Below are 27,740 nucleotides of genomic sequence, written 5' to 3'. Positions count from 1 at the left end.
CCTCTGTACTAATTCTTTCATCTTATCTGGCACCTTATATATAGTGGCATGGTTGACAACTAATACAGAACCATCTCAAAATTCATGACCATACGTGTAACTTTCTCTCAAGGCACTATGAAACCTCTATTTTTTAAAAAATTCTTTTAGTTTTATTTATTTATTTTGAGAGAGAGCATGCATCCAAGATGGGGAGGGGCAGAGAAAAAGGGAGAGAGAGAATCCCATGCAAGCTCCATGCTGTCAGTGCAGAGTCTGATGTGGGCTCGAACCCATGAACCGTGAGATCCTGACCTGAGTTGGATGCTCAACTGACTGAAACCCCCAGGAACCCCACTGTGAAACCTCTATTAATGTTGATTTGAAGCATCTTCTATTTAGACCTTAAAGAGACCTTTTTCAAGAAAGTAGTTTCTATCTGGCATCAGGAAGGAAGCTCTAAGGGGCACCTGGGTGGCTCAGTCGGTTAAGCATCTGACTTCGGCTCAGGTCATGATCTCACGGTTCGTGGGTTCAAGCCCCGTGTCGGGCTCTGTGCTGACTGCCAGCCCAGAGCCTGGAGCCTGTTTCAGATTCTGTATCTCCCTCTCTTTCTGACCCTCCCCTGCTCACGCTTCTCTCTCTCTCTCTCTCAGAAGTAAATTAAAAAAAAAAAAAAGAAGGAAGGTAGCTCAAAGGAACAGGCTTTTGGATTGATGCTTCTGTTATCTGCTGTTTTGAAAGCCTGGGGAACACTCCGCGGGTAAATATTACCCCATACAATGAGGTTATCCTTTTATTCCTCTACAGAAACAAAAAAGGAATTGGTCCTGGAAAGCAACCCGAAGTGGGAAGCTCTAACTGAAGTGCTGAAAGAAATTGAGGCAGAAAATAAGGAAAGTGAAGCTCTTGGTGGTCCAGGTAGGAAAAACGAGGTGATGACGTTTGCTTTCAAAATGGAGCAAATGAGTCTTGGTTATGAATACTTTAAAGGTAACTTACTGTTACTTTGCTTATAAAATGTAAGAGAGTAAATGCCAGATGACCACGGAAATCCTCCTGGCAGCCTCCTGTCTGTCCTCTGTCGCTCTGATGTGATTGTCTCCTGGCTGAACCCTTGTATGCTCCCGAAAGCAGGGGGCTTTGCTGGTGGACTTCTCAGACGTCAGCGTAAAAATGCAGCTAAATCTCCACCTACAGATTCACCACCGTTTCAATCTAGAATCCCCCAGAAGAAAGCTAATTGGCTTGCTTTGTACTCTCAGCAGGTGCCTTTCCAAAGATGTAACTGTTCTAGGGAGTGACACTGACCTGGCCCTGAAAAAAAAATTCCAGATTTTAGGGCCACTCTCTCCAAGCATGAGTATACTACTAGGTTAGCACGGAAGACCAAACCTGTTAAAATTTTTATTTAAAAAAAAAAATAAAAGCAAGATATCAAAAAATTTTTTTAAGGTTTATTTGTTTTTGAGAGACAGAGCATGAGCAGGGGAGGGGCAGAGAGAGAGGGAGACAGAGAATCGGAAACAGGCTCCAGGCTCTAAGCTGTCAGCATAGAACCTGATGTGGGGCTTGAATCCACCAACTGTGAGATCATGACCTGAGCCAAAGTCAGATGCTTAATCAACTGAGCCACCCAGGTACCCCAAAACCAAATATTTAAGAAAAACTAGATTTTTTTTTAACCAGTTGAGACTTTGAACTCCTATGAATCAGTAAAGGGAAATAATTCTTATATTAGTAAATACACTTGTGATATTATCTGAGAATGTATGGTGCTGTGATTTAAGACCCCAAGTCAGGCCTGCCCCCTTAGGAGAATTGAAAAGTATGAAGAAGAAAGAGAAGGAAAAAAGTTATGTCTAGAAGCCACATTAGGGTATTTCCTCTAGGTTTTCTTTTCTGTATTTTCTGTTTCACATTGTTAAGGTCACAGTGCAGATGTAATTTCTGGATATATAATTAGCAAGTCAAATGATAACGTTCTTGAGACATATTACCGCATTTGACTTACACGGAATTTGTATGAATTTTCATTTCTTTTAGCAATGTAAGAGCTCATCGATTTCTCACTTAGCAGACAGTGACTGGAGATACTGTATTCGTGTGCATGTATACATAAATATGTATAACAACTGTATTAATTTGGAGACAATTATTTATTTGAAATTTGGTGTTTGGTAAGCTCGATGGTTTCTTTTTTAATTACAAAAATTATTTTAGTGTTTATTTTTGAGAGAGAGACAGAGTACGAGCAGAAAAGGAGCAGAGAGAAAGGGAGACACAGAATTGGAAGCAGGCTCTAGGCTATGAGCTGTCAGCACAGAGCCTGACGCAGGGCTCGAGCCCTCAAACTTCGAGATCATGACCTGAGCGGAAGTCGGACACTTAACGACTGAGTCACCCAGGCGCCCCAAGCTCAGTGTTTCCCTAACGCTTTTTCCTCTTTTGTGAATTGTCTTTCTTTTCCGTGGCCAAATTAGGGTATGTCCTCAGTTTGTATCGACTTTTTATATATTAAAGATGCTGTCATTTATGACAGTTCTGTAAAGTTGTTTTTCTGTCTTTAGCTTTCTTAATGCAGTTTTTTTCTTATATAGAGTCCATCTCAAATTATAGGTATCAGTCTTCTCTGAGAGTGCTTGCACTGTTTTTAAGCCTAGAAAATCGTCTCCATCCAGAGACATGGAGAATAGTCATCTTTTTTTAAAAAATGATTTAATATTTACCATTTGACTCTGTAATCCATTTGGAATTTATTTTGGTATATAAAATCCTCTGGAAAATTATTAATTAAAAAGAGCTTCTGCAAAGCCTTCATTATACCACGGCTCTGCTTTCCCAAGACTCAATGTTTCTGGCTTCAGCTTTACTCAAAAGATTTCACTAATCCCGTCAGAGGGAAAGCATTTGATAAGCATCTGAGACCCTTTTTAAACACATTGTAAATGCTGCATCCTTAGCGCCAAGGGGGAGGATGGGTCTTCTCTGCGGCGGGAGGAGGCGAGCGGGCGGATGGAGACCGGGGTGGGGGCGCGCGAGGCAATGGTCACTTCAGGCCCTCGTGCAATTTCAGGTCAGGTCCTGATCTGCGCAAGTGACGAGCGGACGTGCTCCCAGCTGAGGGAGTACATCGCCGTCGGGGCAGAGGCCTTCCTGTTGCGGCTCTACCGGAAGACCTTTGAGAAGGACAGCGAGGCCGACGACGTGTGGGCGAAACTTAGGAACGAGGACGATGCGAAGAGGGCGGCGAAATCGAACAAAAGGCCTAAAGACGCGCACGCCGGGCGGAGGGCCGCCGCCAGAGAACGCGCTGCCCGGAAGCAGCGCCGGTTAACGTTAACTCAGATGCTGGGCAAGGCTCAGGGACCGGAAGCGGGGGGGGGCGCCACGGAGGGCTGTCCTGGGGACGCGGGCAGCGGCCCCGAAAGCCCCTTGGAAGAATTCCAGCACGAGGAGCCGGCTGTCAACGTGTCGTCCGACGCCGCTTACGGGATCCTGAGAGACCCGCTCACCGTCATCCACCCGCTGCTGGGCTGCAGCGACCCCTACGCGCTGACGCGGGTGCTGCACGAGCTCGAGCCGCGCTACGTGGTTCTGTACGACGCCGAGCTGACGTTCGTTCGCCAGCTTGAGATTTACCGCGCCGGCCGGCCGGGGAGGCCTCTCAGGCAAGTCCCAGAGAGCACGAGCGCTTTCCCCTCGATTCTGAGGTACACACGGGTATGTTTTTGTAACAAGCATGGCCGCCTGCAGGGTTTGATCAGTTTCCGGCGGACGGCATCGCGATCGGGCCGGTACAGACATTACAAAATGCTGCCATGATAAGCGTGTTACAGTGTCATCGACAATACTCCAAACGCTGTACTTTTCAGCCCCGCGGCTTATTGATTTTATGAGTTTGTAGCTCTTCGTCCCCTTCACCCATTCTCCTCACCCCCCGCTCCCCTTTGGTGAGCATCGCTGTGTTCTCTGAGTCTCCTTGTCTCTGTTGTTGGTTCATTTCTTTTTGTAGATTCCACTTTTTTTTTTTTTTAAGTATTTTTATTTATTTCTAGGAGAGAGAGAGCGTGAGCAGGGGAGGGTCAGAGAGAGAGGGAGTCACAGACTGAAACAGGCTCCAGGCTCTGAGCTGGCCGTCAGCACAGAGCCCGANTTCTAGGAGAGAGAGAGCGTGAGCAGGGGAGGGTCAGAGAGAGAGGGAGTCACAGACTGAAACAGGCTCCAGGCTCTGAGCTGGCAGTCAGCACAGAGCCCGATGCGGGGCTCGAACCCACGAACCGCGAGATCATGACCTAAGCGAAAGTCGGCCGCTTAACCGACTAAGCCACCCAGGCGCCCCTGTAGATTCCACTTCTACGTGAAGTCATACAGTATTTATTTGTCTTTCTCTGTCTGGCTTATTCGCTTAGCACAGTGCCCTTGAGGTCCACCCACATTGCGGCAGTTGGCAAGATTTTGTTCTTTTTCGTGGCCAAGTAATATTCCGTCCTTTGAGCTGTTTCTTAAAGGCTTCAGTCTCACGGTTCTTGGGGCTGTAACACAGACGCCACACCAGCTACACATGCATTGTCTTTGACATTCCGTTGTCCTCATTGCCGGAGGTGGGGGGGTGGGGGCAGGTGAAGTTTATGAAACCTTATTTCGCTTTCTGACCAATCTGGGAAGTTTGCACAGGAATGATGGGAGATATCCAACAGAACAACGAATCTAGGGAATTATTCACATTCCCGTTACATACTGCCCTGCTGTTCCGTGCTGTGTGCCGTATGCATTGGTTGTAGCTTATGGGGTACGCTGCCTCTGAACAAATCCAGGAAATTTATAATATCCAGATTTCCACCAAAAATTACTGTAGTTATGACTCACCGCCATAATGTCAATCTTCTGAAAGGTCATCCTAATAAATTTGAAGAAGTGACTCTGGAGTTACATCCACATAAAACGAAACTGTTTGGGGAATTATTGTACTAGGTTTTCTTGAGTTTCAAGAAATAGCAGATAAAAAAAATCTACAGAAATATCAGATTGAGAAAATGATGCCTCTCAAAGAATATAGTGTTCTGGCCCTCCAATTATCTGAGGGAAATAAACAGCAAAATTAATATCCTGAACTCAGTCTGAACCAAAAACAGAGCCAAAAGAAACCTTCCTAGCAGTTTAACTAACACAGCCTTCCCAAGCAGAGATGAATGGAGCAGGTGGGTCAGAAATAACACAGGATGAAGAGATTAGATGAAGCTGGCCAAATAATTACAGGCTGGTAAATTTTTCATACTTTGCTGTTGATCAGGTGTGTGGATAGCTTGTGCACTGCAGTTCTTTGTTGCCTGAGAATGGACCAGTATGATATTTGGGAACACAATGTCAGAATTGGAAGGGCCCTTGGAGTTCCACTGCTGTCTCCATCAGTGGGAAACTGAGGCACAGAAGTGATGAATGACTTGCCCTTGGCCATGTACTACTTCTGGGGGAGAGCTGAGGTCTCGACTCATTGTCCAACCTTTTTTTTTTTTTTTAATCGGTCCACACTTCAAAGAAATACAACCTAGGAGTATGACATCCGAAAGAAAAGCCGAAGGCTAAAAAAGGGAACTGACGAGGTGCTTCATTCAGCCTCTTAGCAACAAACAAGATAGAAAATGGCTCTTTCTAGGAGAAACAATATATTGAATTATTGTCTTGATCCTGATATCATCCATATGTCTTCTCTGCCCATGTGTTTCTATAAAACGTGTGCTGACTCGGTTCTGTTAAGACCTGGGTACAAAAGAACCGAGAAAGAAGATAAAGGCCATATCGATTTCATGTGTTTATTTCTCGCTGGCATGAACTTTCACAAGCTGCTTTTATAACTACCAGCCAGCTTTTCAAATCGTTGTTTGGCAGAGGGGTAAAGAAAAATCTGATAAAAGAGAAGCCGCCGAGATTTTGTGTTTTCTGATTTGTTTATAGTTCTGAGGCAAGAATTACTCTCTCCCTTTAGTTATATTTCAGTGCTTACCTAAATTCTGTTCCTCCTTTCCACAAAGAGGGGAAAATATGGTGATAAGACTTTTAACAGGTGGGGGTTTAGGCAGCTTCGCTTTAGGTGCGTGGTTAATGGAGCCTTTTATTCTCAATCAGATATTTATTATTGGAATGCTCTAGATTGCTGATCTCGAATGCTATGCTGTGCTCTTCCTTTTGGGAATTAAAAATTAAGTTTTTACAGCCTAAAAGAGTTCTGTTTTCACTGGCAGGGTTTACTTCCTTATATATGGAGGTTCAACGGAAGAACAGCGCTATCTCACTGCTTTGCGGAAGGAAAAGGAGGCTTTTGAAAAACTTATAAGGTAATACATGGGAGCTTTCAAGATATAGGGGCTTCTCTGGGTGGGGGCAGAGCATAATCGTCCTCAGGAAAGATGGAGAGGGAATGACCTGGGGGAATCGTGTCGAGATAAACCTGGGGTCTGATTCATCCCCGGGGTACAAACACCTTTCTTCTTTCTTCTCCATCTCCAGTTGCCTTTTAGTAGTTTAACAGAATATTGGAAATTCAGGGAGACTGGCTTCTCTCCTCGTAAAGACGTGCAGCGTAAGACACTAAAAATACAGCTCGACCCCTACTTTCCTAAGAAATGACGTTCTTCAGTCTCCTGTACCCCCACGCACAAGATTTCTCCTTTGCCTTGGAGTTATGATTTAGTTTCTCCTTGTAAAATTTCCATGGTCTGTGGGTGGGCGACGGCCTTCCTCATTTGCTGGGAAATGCTTTTACAGCTTCGTCAGTTCAGATCCCCAGCAGTAGAATCCCCCCAGGAAGACATTTTGTTTTTTGAAGGTGTGGTGTCTATGCGAACATATGTGTATGGTTTTTAGGATGAGCGTCTGGCAGCGTGCCGAATCCAAATTGAAAATGCTCTTCCGTGTAACGTAAGGCCGATGGTCTAAGTGAGGTACACACAGACTGGTCCGCTACCTTTCACCCCTGCAGGTGTTTAGGAAATCTGATAACCTTGCACCAGGGGTGGCTGTCAAGGAGATAGTGGCTTGGTGACGGAAGAGGGGCCGCCTCATCTCTGAGGGGCCTCATAAGTCGGGGCAGCGGCTAGATGGGGCATCCTTGAGCCGAGCTAGAGAAAAGCCTAGCCCAGAGGGGACGTGGCTTGGACTGACCAGTCGTCCAAGCCTCAGACATTGGCAACGTATTGGTGGCAGCGAGAGGGCAGAAGTCGTTGTTAGGGACTGTCAGCCCACCGGGGCTCCCCGCGAATTTCAAAATGGACAACCTTCCTCTGACATGGGCTGTGGGCTCTCAGTATACACGAGAGGTGTCCCCATACTCCACTTCATCCGGGCCGTGCTTTCTTGGAAATGGGTGCTTACTGAATCCGTGCCCCCCAGGTCCGTGTAGGGGGGCTCAGCTCATTACACGGGGTACCCTTTCCCCGCCTCCAAATCCTCTGGGAGTATGATCTGCCTTGGCCATGGATTCTTCCAGCTTCTGCCCGGTCCTTTCCGCCGATGAAAGTGTTTCCTGTTACCAGGCTCTGTGTGGTGTTTTAATGTGTGTATGTACATTTTTTGAAAAATTATTTCAGAAAGTGTGACAACCAACTAGGTATTAAAGAGGCTACCTCTTCCTGTCCAAAGCTTTTAGCGCTGCCTCTGTGCCTTCTAGCCCCTCGCTCCCCCACAACTCAAAACCACCCACAGACGTGGATCGAGTGTCTCTTAGTGCCGGGCCCTGTGCTGGTGTGAAAATGCTGTAGTCACAGTGGGGCCGGAAGTCCTTGCCCTGCTCAAGCTCATCCTCTGGTGGAAAAGACAAACGTTAAGTGGCCGTGAATATCAACTAAGTAGGCCTGTACAGAGCCTGGCCGCAGAGGTGAAAGGACAGATGTGCTAGTGGGTGTCAGAGAGACCGGGCCCGGCGTGGGGAGCGCGGGTGGCTTTGCTGGAGACGTGAGTGTGAGCCGTGAGCCGACGTGTGAAGAACGTGCCCGCAGTGCTAAGCCGACAGGATGGTGGGGAGTGTGCCTGAGGGCTCTGAGATACAGGAAGCCCTGGTGAGGTTCCACGGCGTGACTGTGGCGGCACTGAGGCAGCACCACAGCGTTCTAAGTGGGAAGTCTATTTTTAGACGCTGTCTCTGGCATCCAACTGAGGAATGGATGGAGCGGAGAAGCGAGTCAGGAGAAAAGGTGGTAGCCAAGATTAGGCTGACGAGGGGAAGGGAACAGATTTCAGATTTGCAGGAGATGGAACCGGAGTCAGTGCTACTGGATGTGGGTCGGTACCTCCTAACGGTTCCTTCACTCTTTTTAAAACATCCCCTGCCAGCGCGTTCCCTGGTTAGTGGTCACCAGGTCACACATGAGCACACAGAGCTAAGATCATTCGGATTAGGTTACTGGTGTCTGTGTGGGGGTCTGCGAGACCGCCCTCAGGCTCAGGGATCCACCAGAGGACCCCCAGGAGCCAGAAAAACTTTTATCTTCACAGTTACGGTTTATTACAGCAAAAGGTTACAGATTAAAATCAGAGGATAAGAACCCACAGGGCGGAGTCCAGGAAAAACCGGGCAGAAGCCCCCAGGTGTCCCCTCCCTGCGGAGTCACACAGATGTGCTTCATTCTCCCAGCTGCCACGTGTGACGGCACGTGCCAAGGGTTGTCAAGGGGAGGCTGACCAGAGCCTTGGGGCCCAGGGTGTGTCCTGGGGACCAGTCACGTACACACAGAGTATACCCGCCACGACCGTAGTTCTCCTGCCCCCAGAGCAAAAACAGGTATTTCCCATACCTCAAGTTGTTAGCATAAAGCATCCGAGCCAGCCCAGGCCTCAGGCGTGCAAAACCTTTGATCAGGCAGACGATTCCAAGGGTTCAGAGCTCATCTCCCAGAAGCTGGGCAAGGGCCAGTCCTCAGGAGACTGGGCCCTCCCTGCAGCATGGGAGCCACAGGAGCCTGCTGGAATGTGGGAGAAGAAGGCACCTGAGTGGGTGAGTTTTCACACTCCAGGCTGCCTCTTGTTTAATACATCGGGGAACCTCATCTAGAAGAGAGTACTTTCAGTAGGTTGTGGCAAGGTACCGAGGACCCCATGCTATTCCTGTGAGCCTCCATCTCAGAGGGCTCGGTGACACGATGTGGGTAAGCCAGGCACATACTGAAAGCCATCTGGCAGAATCCGGAATACGGACTGTCCTCTACATTTCCGTCTACACGATCGTTTCCATATCAGGTTTTAATGAAATTTTATCTATGGTCCGGCTTAATCTCCTCACTTTCAATGGTGATTGTCTACTTATTAGCAGTTAGATCTTCCCGTATTACAAAGCAATCAGAAAGTTATACCGTCTAGAGTCTCAAGATATTTACTTTCCCAGAAAACTTGGGGAATCTGAGATGTGTTTGTTTTGAAAAAGAAAATATATACGAGGTGTGGTGCTGAAAGACCATTTGCACTGAGCCCGCACCGAGAAATTTAATGTGAGAGAAAGACAATGTGCTTTTGCCAGGACCTCCGTGGGTGATGTTGTAAGAATAGAAGCGGTGCTGCTATTTAAAACAACCAGAAAGGAATGAATCTGGCAAACTGGCAGTGAACGGATGGCTTGTCCGGGCAAGATCAGTGGGTTACTGATCACAAGAGAGGGGGGGAAAAAAAGCACTCCTAAGTATTGATAATAAAATGCTCCCCAGGTTGAAAAATTGGCTGTAACATTCCGAGCAGCCCTAGTTTGGAGAGGTCACTGCTTTGCAGAGGCAGGGGTAAGGTTATTTGAATAGCTCGTGATCCCAGGGTGAGTTAGCATGAAGGCCAGAATACATCCTCATTGGAAGAGACTTCTAGATCAGCACCCCCTCCCTGCATGTTCACGTTATACAGCTATTCAGATATCATTAAAGATGTTAAAGTAAAAAGAAGAAACCTTAGTACTTTAGATTACATGGGAATAGAAATCTGCACTTGGAATTATTTTCTGTCTGTCGTATGGAACAACTTGGGTAATCATGCTAAATGTTGAATATAAAGAAGTGAATATTTAGAATTATGGCAGATTTCTGTTTATTTGAGGGAGACTTATTATTTTCCTTACAATCCAGGCTTCATTTCAGGAGCTTATTTTTTCTCAGATTGAATTTGCACTTGCCGTACAACATTTCATGATAAACTAGCTGTTTTTACAGAACAATAGTAATTGAAACCCTTGTGGAATCATTTGAAAGCAACTCTCCAGTGTTTTAGCATTATCATGGATAATTAGGGGATGAGCTTACCACATTCTAAGAAAAGTACAGTTATAATAGCAGCTAACATTTTATAATGCTTATTACCTGCCAGGCGCTCTTCTGATTACCTGACATATGATGGGTAATCCTCCTAACATGCCTCTTTTAAGGTAGGTTTTATTACTGTCCCCATTTTACAGATGAAATTGAGGCACAGAGCCATTAAACTACTTGCCTAAGACCGCACGGCCAGTGAATGGTTTCAGAAACACAAAACACGGGTTCATACACTGACCCCACTATGCCTGCTATACAGCGGCTCACAGACTACAAATTAATCAGAAAACTGGGATGCCCCCATGTGTGATGTGTAGCTTAGCCGGTGAAGTAAGTGGAAATAAAGAGAAAAAAAATCCCTAATATTAATCCCAAATGTTAAAGAAGAAGTCGAAGACCAATAATTTTTCTGAATAGTTTGCCCTTTGTCCTCAACTAGAGTCTAGTTGAGGTATCATGGAGCAGTAATGAGTGGCTGTCGGGAATGAGCGGGGCCACACTTGACACTGGTTTTGAGAGTCAGGAGGAGAAATGGAACTGGTACTGTGGCCGCCTCCTGGCGGGATCTATCTATAAATGCTGTACTAATAATAACTTTGTATATTGCTTCAAAGGGTGTAGAATTTAAAATTGTGATTTCTGTTCTTTGGTGGTGTCTTATAGGGGTCACCCTGTCTTAAAACATCATTTATCCAGAGCTGGTTGTAAAATTGGTCCATCTGGTTTTATTTCCTTTCATTGGAAAATCTTTGCTGTTCCAGCCCTTCCTGAAATTATCAGTGGGCACTGAATATCCCCCTTCTGTTTGTTTCACCATAACGCTGAGCTCTGTGACCGCCCTTGGTCAGTTTCACTGTTGTTTCACGCTTGCTCTGTTTCCTTGACTCCTTTTCCAGCCTTACGAGGGAAGAGACCCAGCCTCGTACACCCTTTCTGCCGTTCCCAGCACTAGTCAGACACATAGCACTTGCTGGCTCATGAATTGACTATAACAGACTTGACTGGTTCTGAAAAATAAGACTGTGGCAAACCTGGCCCGTCTTTCTTTGGTAATTGAGGATGTCGTCATTGTCATGATCGTACTTCCCGACCGCAAATCTTAGTTAGGATAGTACGGTCCTCTCCGTCTACCAGCTGTGAGATCCTGAGCTACCTTGAAGACAGGAATTATTGTGTAAGCATATTTATATCCGAAGCACCCAGCACAGCAGGTAGGAAGGAGCACTCTGGAAAGGTTTTTCAGCAAACGCACGAGCGAATGAATCCGTGCTGCTCTGTTGCGTCACCCAAGATGTTGATGTTTGTGTTGAAATCTCTGTTGGAAATTCGTATTACTCTGGATTCTCTTGTAAAATTGAAAGGGTTCAATGGGGCCCCCTGCCTGTTATTTTAAATCATAGTTGTATCATCTGTGCTTTCATTTTCTTAATCACTGATTTTTAACAATGTCTACCTATGATTGACTCTGCAAGTATTTGGACTATAAATGGTTTGAATTAGTCTTAATGCTCAGTAACACGTTCGCACATTTTTATAAAAAGTCTCCTTCTCTCTGTGGCATTTTTTACGTGCTTATTTCTTTTTTTTTTTAATTTTTAATGTTTATTTATTTTTGAGAGAAAGAGACAGAGTGTAAGTGGGGGGAGGGGAAGAGAGAGAGGGAGACACAGAATCCAAAGCAGGCTCCAGGCTCTGAGCTGTCAGCACAGAGCAAGACACGGGGCCTGAACTCGCCAACCGCGAGATCGTGACCTGAGCTGAAGTTGGACACTTAACAGACTGAGCCACCCAGGTGCCCCTATGTGCGTATTTCATGTCTCAAAGCGCTTGAAGGAGGCACAGAATGGAAGATAAAACAACAGCTTTTGTAACTCCAGAAGATCAGAAGTAGAACCCAACCAAGAAACTCTTTTCTCCTTCCTTTGCCCGTCCCTCGTCCGTGTGTATTTACTGTGCTTGTGGCTCTCACGTGTTTCTTGTGTTCTCTCTGCCACTGTAGTCGCGCAGATCGTTTTCTATCTTATAACGTATGAAAGTCTAAAATCTGGAATTTTGAAGTTGAAAAAAATGTTTAAAATATCTTCCACTCCAGGGAGAAGGCGAGCATGGTTGTCCCTGAAGGGAGAGAAGGGAGAGATGAGGGGAACCTGGATCTGGTGAGAGGCTCCCTGTCCGCAGGCACGTCCACCGACACTCGTAAAGCAGGTGAGTCCTGCCCTTTGCCAGGCACTCCCATCGCCTTAAAGGGGGCTGTGGGGTTCCAGACTGTCTCCACAGAGGTGAGGTTCTCAGCAACTTCATACAGATGGCTGCCTGCTCCCATACCCAGTGCCCACGCTGCCATTCGCTAACCACGGGTCCCTCCCAGGCCGCAGCTGTGCTCATCTGTCAAATAAGTGGGCTGTGTCCTAGACACCCCAGCCTTGGAATCCGTCACACTGCCAGCGGTGCTCGTAAATGTCATGGGCTGAGGTCCAGAATGCACTTACACAAAGAAACCTTTGTTTCTTGTGTGTAAGTAGCATGTAGGTTCTGTTCTTTACCCAGAGAAGCCGGTGTAACTCACAGGTAGGCAGCACTGTGTCCGCGTGTGGCTCCTTGGCCCGTCTCCAGAACCCAGGCATACGGCGCCCTCATCGCGGTCTGCACTGTGGCGTTCCAGCATGACCTGCCGAATTCCGAGTGCCAGTGTGACCCAGGAACAACCCCGCCCCCCTCCCCAAGTCCCCATTTCCCCCTGGTGGCAGCGGCTGTCCGCCAGGTGGTGTGAGGAAAGCAATGCGACGGAGTTGACTTATTAGCGTCCGGAGGCGGCTGGTTAGAGCGGCGGCCTCCAGACTTCGGTGTCTGCGGGAATAGCCTCAGAGGCTGTCGAAGCTGCGGGTCCATGATAACTCTGACTCTGTGGGTCTGGACCAGGGTCAGCATCTCAGGGCCTCCTTATGGGAATGGTCCTGGGACCCTACTTGGGAAACCTGGCCTCAGAGCATTTATGTCTTTTTTGAAGAAGATTCTTGTTAACTCAGGTTGGTGACATTTCATGCAGAGCTCCCGAAGATCAGGCCCTGCGAAGGAAACGAGATTTGAGCATGTGTAGACGCCACGCAGGACGCTGTTGACAGAAGTCCGTCCTTCTGAGTTCAGTCCTCCAGTCCCTCGTATTCGTGTCCTCCAGCTACTTGCCAGAAACCCAGTGGCTTGAAATAATACACATTTTTAAAAATATTTATTTATTTTTGAGGGAGAGACAGAGCACGAGTGGGTAAGGGGAAGAGAGGGAGGGAGACACAGAATCCAAAGCAGGCTCCAGGCTCCGAGCTGTCAGCACAGAGCCCGACACAGGGCTTGAACCCACAAACCATGAGATCATGACCTGAGCTGAAGTCAGACACTTAACTAACTGAGCCCCCCAGGTGCCCCTGCACATCTATATTTATTATCTTAACAATTATTTTCTTAAAATTCCAGAGTCCAAATGGGTTTCACTAGGCTAAAACCAAAGTGTAGGCTGGCTGTGCTCCCCCGGGAGGCTCCAGGGGAGACCCTGTCTCTGCGCCCTTCCCACTCTCTAGAGCACCTGTACTCCTTGGCTCCTGGCCCTTCCTCCACCTTCAAAGACAATGCCTCTGACTCTGACCTTCCTGCGTCCCTGTTTCACTTGTAAGGACTCTTCAGGTGCTCCTGGATAATCCAGAATAATCTCCCAATGTTGAGACCCTTAAATTAATCATATTTGCATATGTCCCCTTTATCACGTAAGGCAATATATTTACAGATTCCCAGGATTCAGACGTGGGCATCTTAAAGGGGCCACTGTTCTGCCTGCAGCAGCCTCTGGCCCTTCCGAGTATAGTCTTTGAGCTAGCATCCTTAGCACCACCTGCGATCTCATTAGAAACGCAGAGTCTTGGGCCCTACCCTGGACCCACTGAATACAGAGCCGCCTTTAACTTGCTCCCAGGCCGTTTCTGTGCACATTCGAATGTGAGTTCTGATCCACGGCTTCTGGTTTTTCCCAGCTTCTTCCATTTTCCCCACCTCCGGACTCACTGGTATGAGCACTAACGGCTCCAAAGTCTCTCACAGCAGCTTATGAAGCAGTTTACTCAACAAGCCTTTTCAGGCAGCCAGCACGTGCTGGGTAGGAATTAGGAGTAGAGTGCGGCCGTGTGCCCCCATCAGGGGCCACTTGTAGAGGGGGGCGGCAGAGGGAAGGCAACAGGGATGCTGGTGTTCAAGAGTCATCATGACTTTTCCGATTAGCTCTGTTGAGTTTAAGAGAAAATTTCCCTTTAAGACCTTGTAAACAGACCTTTCTGAAAATACAGAAAGATGAGGAATAAACATGAGGTATTATATTACGGTGCATCTGAGGTTAGCAACAGAAACCCAGATTTTAACCTTTAATTATTCCAATCTGTCTTTGAGAGTTTGTCCTCAGTGACATCACCTAACGTGCCACCTTCTCTTAACAGGTGGCCAGGAACAGAACGGCACGCAGCAAAGCATAGTTGTGGACATGCGTGAGTTCCGCAGCGAACTCCCGTCTTTGATCCACCGTCGGGGCATTGACATTGAACCAGTGACTCTGGAGGTCGGAGACTACATTCTGACCCCAGAAATGTGCGTGGAGCGCAAGAGCATCAGTGATTTGATTGGCTCTTTGAACAACGGCCGCCTCTACGGCCAGTGTATCTCCATGTCCCGCTACTACAAGCGCCCGGTGCTCCTGATTGAGTTTGACCCCAGCAAGTCCTTCTCGCTCACGTCCCGAGGCGCCTTCCACCAGGAGATCTCCAGCAGTGACATCAGTTCCAAACTCACCCTCCTCACGCTTCACTTCCCCAGACTCCGGATCCTCTGGTGCCCCTCGCCCCACGCCACCGCCGAGTTGTTCGAGGAGCTGAAACAGAACAAGCCACAGCCCGATGCGGCCACGGCCATGGCCGTCACAGCGGATTCGGAAACCCTCCCAGAGTCAGAGAAGTATAATCCTGGCCCCCAAGACTTCTTGTTAAAAATGCCGGGGGTCAATGCCAAAAACTGTCGCGCCTTGATGCACCACGTCAAGAACATCGCGGAGCTAGCAAGCCTGTCCCAAGACGAGCTGGCAGGTGTCCTGGGCAATGCCTCGAACGCGAAACAGCTCTATGACTTCATCCACACCCCTTATGCCGAGGTTGTGTCGAAAGGTAAAATGAGGAAATGAACAAGGGTGGCCATTGTCTTACCCGTGGCTGAGCTTTCCATTCCAGCCACCCTGTGCCAGAATGAATAGGTTGCGATGAATTCACTCTCTTTCAGCACCCAACGACCGTGCGGTCCGCTTCCGGGGTCAGTGGGCCAGGAGCCGAGGCTCCCCTCTGGACTTTGCATTTAGGTGCTGGTTCTAACTTGCCCTTGCCTGCCTCCCTCCCTGTACTGTCTGTTGGGGCCAGACTCCGCATGTCCTGCCCTTCCGTCAGGTGTCAGAATCCAGTGAGGCGCCTCTGGGGGGTTACAAGAGGCCGTTTTTAACACAAGCAGCAATTCGTGTTTCCTACACAGGCCAACAAATCACACTACCAAGTTCCTGCCCTCTTCAAGATGGGCCCCGGAACACCGGGAAGGAACCTTGTCTGCCATTCGTCACCAGTTCTCCCCATATTTCCCTCTGATACATGCTTCCACCTTTCAGCCTCTAAGAAAAACCCAGGGGGACTTCCTCGTACTCACGTGAGATGGAAGACGGCCACGTCTGAAACTAGCTGGTTCATTCCTCATCCCTTGAATATTGTAACACACACCACAACTCGACTGTGCAAAGCCAGTAGTTTTTAAACATGAAATGAATTGTTGTCTCCAGAATTGGGTAGTGTAGGTGATGGAGTCCTGAGGACACTCAGGACTCCTGAGATGTTGTGCAGTCATCGCCCCTAAATCTCAGAGATTTCTGAGCCCAAATGGCTGGTTAGAGTCTCTTAAGACTTCCTCTTTCCCCCAAGCCTCCCTTCACATGCCCTGAGACCACCAGTGCCAGATCCTCTCCACACGTAAGCTCACGTGAGCTTACGTAAGGGGCGTAAGCTCACCCTCTTCCCTCTCTGTGTCCCTGGGCCAGTGTGCTTGCTTGTGTCTGTGTGAAGACCCACGTACAAGCAAATGAGTGGCCCACCAAGTCTTTAAGATTTGGTTTTCCTTCTTGGAGTGGAGATCAAGGAATTATGAGTAAATGAAAGATCAGCACATAGAATATGTAAGAGTTTTAGAGAAATATTTACATGCTTAAAAACTCAACAAAACCATCTCCTTCTCAAACCTTCCTGTTGGGTTAGGTTAGCTTTTTACTGAAGTGAACATACAGGACATCCGTAGCCCCTCTGTGCAGTTTTAAACTTTTCTATTTCAACATTACTAACTTCGGTATCATTCACACATCTAGTAACGAGGAGACAATCTTCTACCTCAAGAGCTGATGAGGATATAAACATCCGTGCCACCAGCCATACCGCACAGTTTCACGTTTTCAGTGTTGGCCATGTTTTTGTTTGTCACGGTGTTTTAGCTCCCAGTAGACACTGGGCCACGTAACACTGAGTGGTCTTCACCTCCACAGGCGTTCTTTCCACCTACCTCCAAGCTGAACCACTCACATTGACATCTTGATCTCTCCGTACGTTAATGTGTTAATACTGTTAAAGTAGACGTGGATTTCCAACTCTGTGCAAGGGTGGCACAAGAATGAATTGAGGGATATCAAGGAACCGTATTGTTACATGGAACTGTATGGTGATCTGAGGAATGGAGAAGAAGACAGGAAACAAAAATTAGTTTAAGGTAGAATATATAGTTGGGCTACTCATTTTTTTCCCCTGCGTTAAAAAATACACCCTTGAGGGGTGCCTGAGTGGCTCAGGTGGTTAAGCCACCAACTTTGGCTCAGGTCATGATCTCACAGTTCATGGGTTCGAGCCCTGCGTCAGGCTCTGGGCTGACGGCCCAGAGCCTGGAGCCTGCATCACATTCTGTGTCTCCCTCTCTGTCTGCCCCTTCCCTGCTTGTGGTCCGTCTCTCTTTCTCTCTCAAAAGTAAATTAACATTAAAAGAAATATACACCCTTGAGAATAGAAAACAAAATGTTGGGAACATTATGTATTTTTTAAGGAGTCCAGTCAGAGTTAAAAGTATATTAAAATAGACATCTCGCCCCAAATGGAAATGGCTATTAACGATTTTTCTTCGCCCAGCCCTAGCCCTTCTGCTTGTGGCATATGAAATCGCTATTTTTGTTTTCTTCTTGTGTAATCCCACCTGCCTTATACTGTTCTTCCATTACATAAAAGGCAAATCCGAACATAGCACAGTTTTTGATACGGGTTTCCGTCCAATAGAAGTCTTCAGAAACAAGCCCTAGTCCTGAAGCTACCATTTTAAACAGCCCTTGTTATCTGGTACGGCATAGATAACAGTCTTAATTGTATTTAGAGTGCCTGTGTCTCCTGGCTCTCAGATTGTTATTTGCTGTTGGATGAACTGGACCCTTGAAGACAGGCGTGCTGTGTCATGTGTATTTGATTTATGGGTGATAGTTTCTAATGAACTCAAAAGTGCTCATTATGGATGCAAGGCTCTCTGGCCCCTTCCCTTCCCCTAAGGAAATACATCTTAATGCGCGTCTAGTTGTGGGAAACCTTCAGTACAGTCATCATGTGTTCCCTCTTACCACATTTATCACAAAAATGTCCTCTGACACATTTGTACAACCTAAGGATCTTGGGCCAAGGGACTAATGCATGAATTTGTGAAATTAACGTATCGCTTTATTTTCCAGCATCATATTGTCACCTTTGCCTTTTTTTCTTTTGAAATAGTAAATATCCAGTTTATGTATGAACTCACGCTTAGCATTTTTCAAAACCTTTTTTTAAAAACCCAAGATCAACATTATTCTATTTTACAAGTTTTTTGCATAAAAAGTCAGCGTGGGGCGCCTGAGTGGCTCAGTCGGTTGAGCGTCAGACTTCGGCTCGGGTCATGACTCATGGCTTGTGGGTTCGAGCCCTGTGTTGGGCTCTGTGCTGGCAGCTCAGAGCCTGGAGCCTGCTTTGGATTCTGTCTCCATCTCTGTCCCTCTCTACCTCGTGCTCTCTCTCTTTCTCTCTCTCTCAAATACAAATAAATATTAAAAAAAAAATCTTTAGAAACAAAAAATGAAATAAAATATGAAAAAAATTAAAAACCAGCACATATGAAATAGGAGAGAAAGCACTCTTGATGTTGTTTGCTTTAATCATAGTGCTTCTTGATATTTTTTAACAATTATACATGAAGAGATGATTTTTAATAGCAGCCATAAAGAATATTCTCTCGGCAAGAAGTCCCCACTCCTTTGGTCTGAGGCTTAGGAGTCCGTGTGTCCCTGTATGTTAGAGTACGTCCAGAAGGCAGCTTCCCAGCGCGTGAGGGACTGAAAATAATTGTCCCATTCAGCAACTGATCGGGACACAGAGGGTTAAGTCTCGATTTGGTTGTGTTGAGATAACGGAGTACAGAATTAATAAATGGCCTCTGGCAAGAAAGCGAACCCTGAAGTCAGTTCGAAGACGTGGGTGGGGTCAGAGAGGCAGACTGTTACTAGTCTTTGCTTTTGTTTTTCAAGCATAATTTGATTTTCTTCTGGCTCAGAAAACTTCTTTAGGAAAATTCTCCTCTCTTTTGTGTTCGGTTTAGCCCAGAAACATCCTCCTAAAACCCAGCAGTTTAGAAGAAGTTATTTTCACAGTCTCGAATACTTTAAAATGTATCCAGACTTCAACACCCGGGTTGTCATTTTTCTTCATTATTTTGCTTTCTATTTTTGTTTATTGCTACGTCCTGCCCGGTGCTGAACTTCTGTACTTAACCGACTTTATCCACAGGTTTTTAGTGGGCCACACCCCTGCTGTTGGTTTTTTATTTAACTTTAAGGGTATGTAAACCAACGTTTGGATGGAAGGGAGACATAACTGATTCATATCAATTTGTAACAAGAGGTGTGTGTGTGTGTGTGTGTGCGCGCGTGTGCACGTGTGTGTTTAATAAAATGTGTATTTATTCCGTGTTTTCCTCAGCATTCTGTGGGCAAAATAAAAATAGCAACGTATAGTGAAAGGACATGTATTCCCAGCGTCGCTCTTACCAACATGTTGGTAACTATCACTGAAAACTAAGAGAATATTTAATGTGCTTTCCTTTTCGTTGTGCACAATAAATGATCACAAACCCTTGCTTCTGCATTTGACTTGCGTGACAACCCCACTTTCTAAGACTACAGCACATTTTTCTTTTCGTTTATTTTTCCCTTACTGCCTTTTATTTTGTGCGTATTTCCTTAAGTGGGGGGGTGGGGGGAGACTATTCTCCCGAAAACACTCGTTTGTTGGCGTGTAATGAATACGTGCTAAACACAATGCCTGGAACATGTTAACTCAACAGAGATTAATTTCCTGCTGCCCCTGACTAATACGTCTTTGTTCCTTCAGCATCAGAGTTGAAAGTAAGTTATCATTGCAATACATCTAGAATTTATTGTAACCTCTTATGTTTAATTATTATTTAATTAGCTTACTAATTGGTTCATTTTGATGATTTCGTTTTCTTTTTAAAAAAAATTTTTTTTTAAATGTTTTATTTCTGAGAGAGAGAGAGACAGCATAAGCAGGACAGGGTCAGAGAGAGAGAGGGAGACACAGAATCTGAAGCAGGCCCCAGACTCTGAGCTGTCATCACAGAGCCCAACGCGGGGCTCAAACCCACGAACTGTGAGATCATGACGTGAGCCAAAGTCAAGCTCAACCCACTGAGCCACTCAGGCGCCCCTGATTTCATTGTTTTCGATTCCGCCTTAAAACCTTGAACTTAAAATCCATTTGTAACAAGGTGTAAGACAGATTATTTCGCAAAATGTTTTAATACTGGACTGAAGACACTGGTGGAATAATTAACCCTTTCTCAGCAGCAGTGATATAATTCACATTTACTGAGCCCTTGTGCATGATCTCCTTTAATTTCCATGACCATGACAAAGGTGCTGTTATTTAAAAACCTCTTTTATAGTGGTCAAACTGAAGAGCAGAGAGGTTAAGTCATTTGCCCTGGGTCACCCAGCAGTAAATGATGGAACCGTGATTTGAACCCAGTCTGACTCCAGAGCCCATGATGAAACGCTGGTGGTGAGTGATGGGGGAAGAGAGGCTTGTGTCCACTTTCAAATAATTACAAATATGTCACAGAAAAAGCAAATTGGTTTGTTAATCGTGCCTCTCTTAGTTAATAGTGTCAAAAGCAAGTATGTAAAATTTGGAAATAGGTCAAAGAGAATACTGGGTACCCTTTCTGTATAAAACTGGATGGCATTGGGCTGCCTGGCTCGCTCAGTCAGTGGAGTATTCCACTCTAGGTCTTGGGGTTGTGAGTTGAAGCTCCATGTTGGGCTCCATGCTGGGCACGAAGCCTACTTAAAGTAAAAAATTAAAAAGAGCTGGATGTTATCTAGTAGCATATGCTCCCTGGGGGTTATCTGATTTTCCACGGCTGCGGCTGCATACCTCTGTGTCGCAACTCTATGAGAAGAGAGGTTAGCTTGTAGAAAACCCAACAGCAATACGAGTGATTCCTGTTCACTAGTGTTGCAAGGTTATTGCCTAGTGGGACATGAACCAGTTCTACGTTTATTAGCAACTTCATTTCCACATTCATTTGACTAGCTACGAATCTCGGGATCTTTAATTTTCTTTTAAATCCGTCTTAACATCTTACTGGTTTCCTCATGCATTGAACCTAATAAAATCTTTGACCTCTGTTGCTATTGTTTCTATTTGTGTAAGTTATGTTTCTAGGTTTCTGAAAAAATTATGCTTTGCAAATGGTGTTGCCGACAAGAGCTTCCATATGACGATAAAACCGTATTTCCAGCCTCATTCATCCCAAAATCAAGCTGTGTAAACTAGAAGATGGATAATATACATATGAATACATATACATATGTGTTTAAGAACTGTACTTTGATACGAAGATGTTAATACGACAGACCCTAAGTTGATCAAATATTTAAGAACTATAGACTCATTTTAAGATTCTGGCTTCATGGACCCGTTTCTCTGTTTACAAAAGCTTAACTGAGTATTTCATCTCAGTTCTGTTTCCCTGCAGCCCCTGACTATGAGTGTTCAGGAGACCGATTCATGAATGAGAAAGAAGAGGAATTTGGGGTATTCCCAAGGATCCATTTGCCTGAGAAAGGTATTTCTACAGCCAAAGAACAGAGCTCTCCAAGGGCCCGGGAGACAGTAAACAAAATCAGTCCGTGATTTCCACCAAGGGAGTTTCCTGGGATTCACAAAAATACTAAATAGACCAGGTCTAATGAGACGGCGGCTCAGTATGTTTAAGATGATGGTGTTTGGGGACCCTTTCCCAACAGAGTGTGGTGTCAGGGAGAGCATGCCTTTCACTGAGAGATTTGCTTCTCTGTGCAACTTTGTTTCTGGAAGGGCGACGCCTGACAGAAACTTTAGGGCAGTAGATAGTTCAGTGGACTAAGGGAAGCATGACGGGGCAGGTTTGTTTTCGTTTTCGGGGTAAGGCGTTTCCTGCACAGGGCAGAGGGCTGTCTCTGCAATGCAGCCTTGCAGTGAAGGCAAGTCAGAGAAGGAACCCAAGCGAGTAAAGTGATTAAACGCCACAAGAGAAGTCGAAGTGCTTTGGAGGTCAGAGGAAGATGTCGTATCTGGCTGTAGGGATCCGGATGGCCACGGCGACAAGAAAGAGCTCCAGATGAGTCTTGCAGCACAGCTATGGCCTCAGCAGATGCAGGCGGTGCGTGCATGTCCACGTCTGGAGTATTAGCAAAGAAATGGGGAAAGTGGCGGTGTTTGAAAGGTGGAGTCGAGAACAGCAGAGTTGGGGCAATTCGCTGGAGACATATGCTAGGGGTCTCAAGCGCTAGACTTGAGGAGTTCTCATTTCGGCAGGAAAGGAAATGCTCAAATAAGGGAAGGGCGTGAGCAAGAAGTCTGTGTGACAACTACAGCCTGGCAGTAGCGAGTTTGAAATGGCAGTATTAATCGAGCACTTCCAGTGTGCCAGATATTTTATGTACTTTACCCCAAGTACGTCCTCAACCCCTGAAGTAGGGATCATCCCTGCTTTGCCGATGAGGCAGCTAAGATTGAGAGAGTAAGGAATTAAAGTCACAGTGGCGTAGAAAAGATGGGACTCAAACTCCAAAGCCTCCTTTCCTTCTGCGGCACCTTGCTACGTAGGAGGAAAGACCATTTCAGAAGGCTTTGTAATAACCCAAGCAATATAGAATGACAGCCAGAACTAAGACTGTAGCTTTGGAAATGGAAAGGACAGAAATTGAGGCATCAAAGGGCAGTCTGTGGAATGGCAAAGAGAGTCAATGCCAAGGAGTCTAGCAATAGCCTTTAAGTCTAGGCTCAGAAAACAATGATGCTGTGAACAGACCCAAAGAGTCTGTAGAAGGACCTGATCATGTGGGAAAGAGAGTGAAGTTCAGTTTTAACCAAGTCGATTTCAAGATAGCCGATGGTCAGGCAGACAGTCTCATTTCAGGGTGCAGTTGACGTCTGTGCAGAAGTGAGAGCCGAAGACATCAGATAAACAGTTAACAGAGAGAAGTATGAAAGAGAACATTAGAAAATGCCCCCAGTGTCCACCTGGGTGGCTCAGTCGGTTAAGCGTCTGACTTTGGCTCAGGTCATGATTTCACAGTTCGTGGGTTCGAGCCCCACGTCGGGCTCTGTGCTGACAGCTTAGAGCCTGTAGCCTGTTTCCGATTCTGTGTCTCCCTCTCTCTCTGATCCTCCCCTGCTCACGCTGTCTCTCTCTCTCAGAAATAAATAAAACATTAAAAAAATTTTTTTTAAAAAAGAAAAGATAATGCCCCAATCTTGGGGGTGAGAACACAGAGAAGGCAGACTCTTAGAAGATCCTGAATCGCTCACAGCCACCAGAATCTAAAGCAGCAGGGAACTTCAAGGGAGTAGTCCACAGGGTTAGGACTTGGATGCGCTGGTGGCCTCAGACTGTGATGGGAAGTCATCCAGGTGATCCTGGGCAGCGGTTTGAGGGAGCCCAAGGGCGCACACCAGACGGGGGTGCAGAGGAGGCCAGAGCACGGTGCGGCTGGAGAAAAAGAGAACAGTGTTGGTGATCAGGAGGAAGGAGCACTGTGGAGCCAAAAAAGCAAGATGGTGGGCGCCTGGGTGGCTCAGTCGGTTGGGCATCCAACTTCAGCTCAAGTCATGATCTCATGGTTCATGAGTTCAAGCCGTGTGTCGGGCTCTGTGCTGACAGCCCAGAGCCTGGGAGCCTGCTTCGGATTCTGTGTCTCCCTCTCTCTCTGCCCCTCCCCCACTCATGCTCTGTCTCTCTCTATCTCTCAAAGAATGAATAAATGTTAAAAAAATTAAAAACAAAAAAACAAATAAGGAAGATGCTAGGGAGAGGACAGATGATTAATGGAAGTAAAAGTCACTGTTGGAGGTCCTGAGGGTGGAGGGAAACAAGAGTGATTTTATTTTTCTTCCTTTCACAACCACAGAAATTTTTTTGTGCCTATTTTGCCTCTCTCTCTCTCTCTCTCTTTTTTTTTTTTTCAGTTTGAGAGAGAGAGAGCGGTAAAGAGCACAAGCAGGGAAGGGAGAGAGAGAATTGCAAGCACGCTCCATGCTCAGCACAGAGCCCCACACAGGGCTCAGTCCCAGGATCCTGGGATCATGACCTGAGCCAAAACCAAGAGTCAGACGCTGAACTGACTGAGCTGCCCAGGCACCCCTGATCTGCTTCTCCTTAAAACTTAACATTTATAGTACCATATACCCCCAACTTGGAACGGAACCGTCAAGCCACAAGAAGTAACAAGGAGCCCTTTTGGGAAACCTTCTATTTTAACAACAACCGCTGCTGTTTGGCACTGAGGTCTGCTTGTGTTTAAACTGGAGGGGGAATGGCCTAGAACCCCCTCCATTTGTAACCTGGCTGGAGAGCTTTATTATTACTTAAGGCATCCCTTGCAGTGATTTATGAAACCAAAATGTATGCTGGCTAGTGTCATCTGAAAACAAAGTGGATGCTCACCAGCTCCCACCAGCCAATCCTGAGACTTGGGAAGGATTTTTATTTTGGTCGCGCTGAGCTTACTGTAACTGGGGCGGCTGAGTTGCTATGGTGATTTCTTCCCCAAACAGAGTGCTTTGCCGCAATACATGGAGACAGCAGATAAATCGACTTTATGTTGACTCGATCGGGACATTAATTCTCATTGAAATAACCCCGTGTCCCCCATCAGGACTAGTGCGTAGCAATTTTCAATCAGAGCCAAGGAGGCATCGACTAAAAGAAACTTAGGCTTTCTGAACCTGGGCCTTCCCAATTCATGTGGCTCAAGAGGGCTGGCTCAGGGCCTAGAGTCCGACCACGTAGGGGGGGTGGGGGCGGGTTGTAGCTGGAAGAAGGTTCATCACTGAAGCAATTATGTGGTTAATTGCTCCAGCATGGGCATAGGCTGAAGGTTGTGACTCACGCCCCGCTCTGTCACTAATAATTGGGGGCTGGGCAGGATGCACAGAAAACGCAGCCGTTCCTTCCCGTTCCTCTTACAAATCTGTAACTAACTAGACTGGTCCTTGGAAGCAAGGCCTCACCTCCGGGCCGCGGCGCTCCCTGTCTCCGCCAGTAGGGGTCCCCATCGAGTCACAGGTCCTGAAACTAGCTTCTCTAGAGTCACTGTATGCTTTAAGCACTACTGCCCTTTGGATGGGGGTGTATCTGCCTCTGATTCTTGCCTAACCATGACATGGGAGAGAAGAAAAGTAGCTGCCTGTTTCCAGCATGACTCATTATAAACAAACGGAGGACAGATTGACTGCCTCTTATCAGGGCCCGAGTATGTGCCCCAGGACTGAGGGTGAGTCACACTGGAAGTCGCAAGTCTTTTGTTGGTGGAAGGGATTTTTTTTTTCCCTTGCGGAAGAGGTGGATTTGGAGGGCTGCTGTTGATTTCTTAAATACAATCAGTGACCCCCACACAGTAAGCCCTGGGCTTCTAGGTGAGGTCAAATGCCTCACCCCCCCAAAACAGAAAAGCTTTCAAATAAACTTGGCCGCCTGCACAAGGAAACCCACTTGCAGCTGACGGAAGCATCTGCAATCTGGCCGCGGTGGTTTCACAGCATACACATCTGCCAATAAATCATCAAAGCGTGTGCACCTTCAGTATGTGCAGTTCACAGTATGTGAATTACACCTCAGAGGCTTTTTTAAGTTTTATTTTTTATTTATTTATTTTGAGAGAGAGAGAGAGGAAGAGAGAGAAAATGTGCACCAGCAGGGGAGGGGCAGAAAGAGAGGGAGAGAGAGAGAATTCCAAGCAGGCTCTGTGCTGTCAGCCCAGGACCCTACATGGGGCTCGATCCCAAGAACCTTGAGATTATGACCTGAGCTGAAACCGAAAGTCGGAGGCTCAACCGACTGAACCCCCCCAGGTGTCCCCTCATTGCGAAGATTTTTAAGAAAAAATGCAGTGAGGGGCGCCTGGGTGGCTTAGTCGGTTAAGCGTCCGACTTTGCTTAGGTCATGATCTCGCGGTTTGTGGGTTCGAGCCCCACGTCAGGCTCTGTGCTGACTGCCAGCTCAGAGCCTGGAGCCTGTTTCAGTCTGTGACTCCCTCTCTCTCTGACCCTCCCTTGCTCACGCTGTCTCTCTCTCTCTCTCCTAGAAATAAATAAAACATTAAAAAAAAAAATGCAGTGAACAAGTTAGTGGGGGGTGGGGCGGAAAACCTGGCCAACCCGTTTTTATTGTGAATTATCATGAAGCTGCCTGCACACCCCCCTCCCTCCCCTATCTGTACCGTTCTGTGGCATTGTATTTGGGCACAAACCCAGACAGAGTGCGCGCACCCCTGAAGGGAACATGAAGTCCTGGCACCTCGTGCCCATAGGCTGATCCCAACCCTCAGAATGCGTGTTGGGAGGCAAGTTATTTATTTCTCCCGAAGGAAGGCAGTAGGGACAGGTAAAGCACATGCTGGCGACAAATTTGGAGTCGGGGCAGACGGTGGGTGCAAAAGGAAAAAGAAGCACCTCGATGTACCTGGCCCTGACTGCCTCCCCGGCAGCCCGGAGAACGCGGCAGGCTGTTTACGCCCCGGGTGCCTTCATATTTCAGCCCATGCAAGTCAGGTCAGGCCGGTGTCGGGAGCTCCGAGGACGGGCTGTGCTGACAGATCCTACGCATGTGATTGACCTAACACTTGGCCGCCAGCGCACGAGTGAATTCAGGGGGAAATGAACATGTATGTGCTTAGAAGGTGGAAAAGAACCAAGAAGCTTGGGAGGGTGGGGGGAAACAACAGAAAGCAGCCAGCAGAGGAGGGGTGACCCAGACATAAAAGCCAAGGACCTCAGTTAGGAAAAGAGGGACACGTGTTCGTTTGCAGACTCGCTGATGAATTTCTTCCGAAAAGCAACTGACATTTTTCTCCTTTCAGAGACTGTGCTCTCAAGCGGGCAGGAAAAGTGACTCGTCTTCTTGCAAATACCTGCTTCCGACCGCTGAAGCTTAGGGAAAAGGCCTTACCTATTTCTTTCCTGTTTCCGTATGTCTGTGCCTGCCGCTGTCTTTGGGTGAAGAAATTCAGTGTACACATCAAAGGTGGCCGGGGGAGATCTGGCTGTCACCTTTAACGAAAGGGGTTGTTAATGTAGGAGGAATTTGTCTTAATTTCCTACTCTCTCAGTCAGTCACTGTCGCTAAATGTGTGTGTGAGAGACTGTGTGTGGGGGGAGAGGTGTGTTTGTGTGTGTGTGCGCGCGCAAGATTATTTGAGCATGCGTGCGGGGGTCGTGGGTGGTGGACGGGTATATGTGTGTTATTTACTGACCCCCTGGATTCTGTGTATACTTTAAAGGTACATCCTTGCCCACACCAGCTGATCTCACATATAATGGCTGTTGTGTGTCCTTAATCTCCAAAGGCAGAACCAAATTGCAACGATTATTTTGAAATAAAATACCTTTTTAGATCTTTTGTTTTGTTTTGTTTTGTGTTGCTCTATAAATGCAACCTGTAGGAAGAACATTTCACTCGACAGCTGTTTTCTCTTGAAATCCAGGTCTTCCACATTATGGTTTGGAAAACTGGGCCGGTTCCCTCCGCAAACGTTCACGAAGTGCCTACTATGTGCCAGGAAAGTGCACACTCTGTGCCAGGAAAGTGCACGTGACCCATAGGCTGGAGCTACAGGGCGCTTTTGTCCCAGGCTTAGAGTCCGAAAAGCAGAGCCAGGTTTTGTATTTGTGACAATGGAATGATGGGAAAGTATTACTTATATTAAAAAAAAAAGAAAAGTGAAAACAAAAAACCACCACTCATTGCCTGGAAATGACCGAACCTTCAAAGCGCTGTGATATGCATTACCGAGTTCTGGGCTGCGAC

General features: G+C 46.7%; 1 protein-coding gene across 3 annotated transcripts in view; it reads left to right on the top strand.

The window, feature by feature from the left end:
- Nucleotides 1-27,291, top strand: part of ERCC4 (ERCC excision repair 4, endonuclease catalytic subunit) — a 42,261-nt gene extending 14,970 nt beyond the window's left edge. Inside the window, exons 7-12 of one of the 3 annotated variants that reach the window (XM_039233608.1) lie at nt 790-900; nt 3,056-3,650; nt 6,222-6,314; nt 12,352-12,464; nt 14,735-15,451; nt 26,794-27,291. In XM_039233608.1, coding sequence (XP_039089539.1) covers nt 790-900; nt 3,056-3,650; nt 6,222-6,314; nt 12,352-12,464; nt 14,735-15,451; nt 26,794-26,825 — 1,661 coding nt within the window. In that variant the 3' untranslated portion in view covers nt 26,826-27,291. Of the gene's footprint in view, nt 1-789; nt 901-3,055; nt 3,651-6,221; nt 6,315-12,351; nt 12,465-14,734; nt 15,490-20,333; nt 21,066-26,793 lie in introns of those variants that run through there. The other 2 variants (XM_039233607.1, XM_039233610.1) reach the window with 2 other exon arrangements.
- Nucleotides 27,292-27,740: the final 449 nt, after the last annotated feature.

The sequence above is a fragment of the Hyaena hyaena genome, unplaced genomic scaffold (genome assembly GCF_003009895.1).
Source record: "Hyaena hyaena isolate Hyena2069 unplaced genomic scaffold, ASM300989v1 scaffold_76, whole genome shotgun sequence".
NCBI classification, from domain to species: Eukaryota; Metazoa; Chordata; class Mammalia; order Carnivora; family Hyaenidae; genus Hyaena; species Hyaena hyaena.
This window is presented reverse-complemented; position numbering and strand designations above follow the sequence as displayed.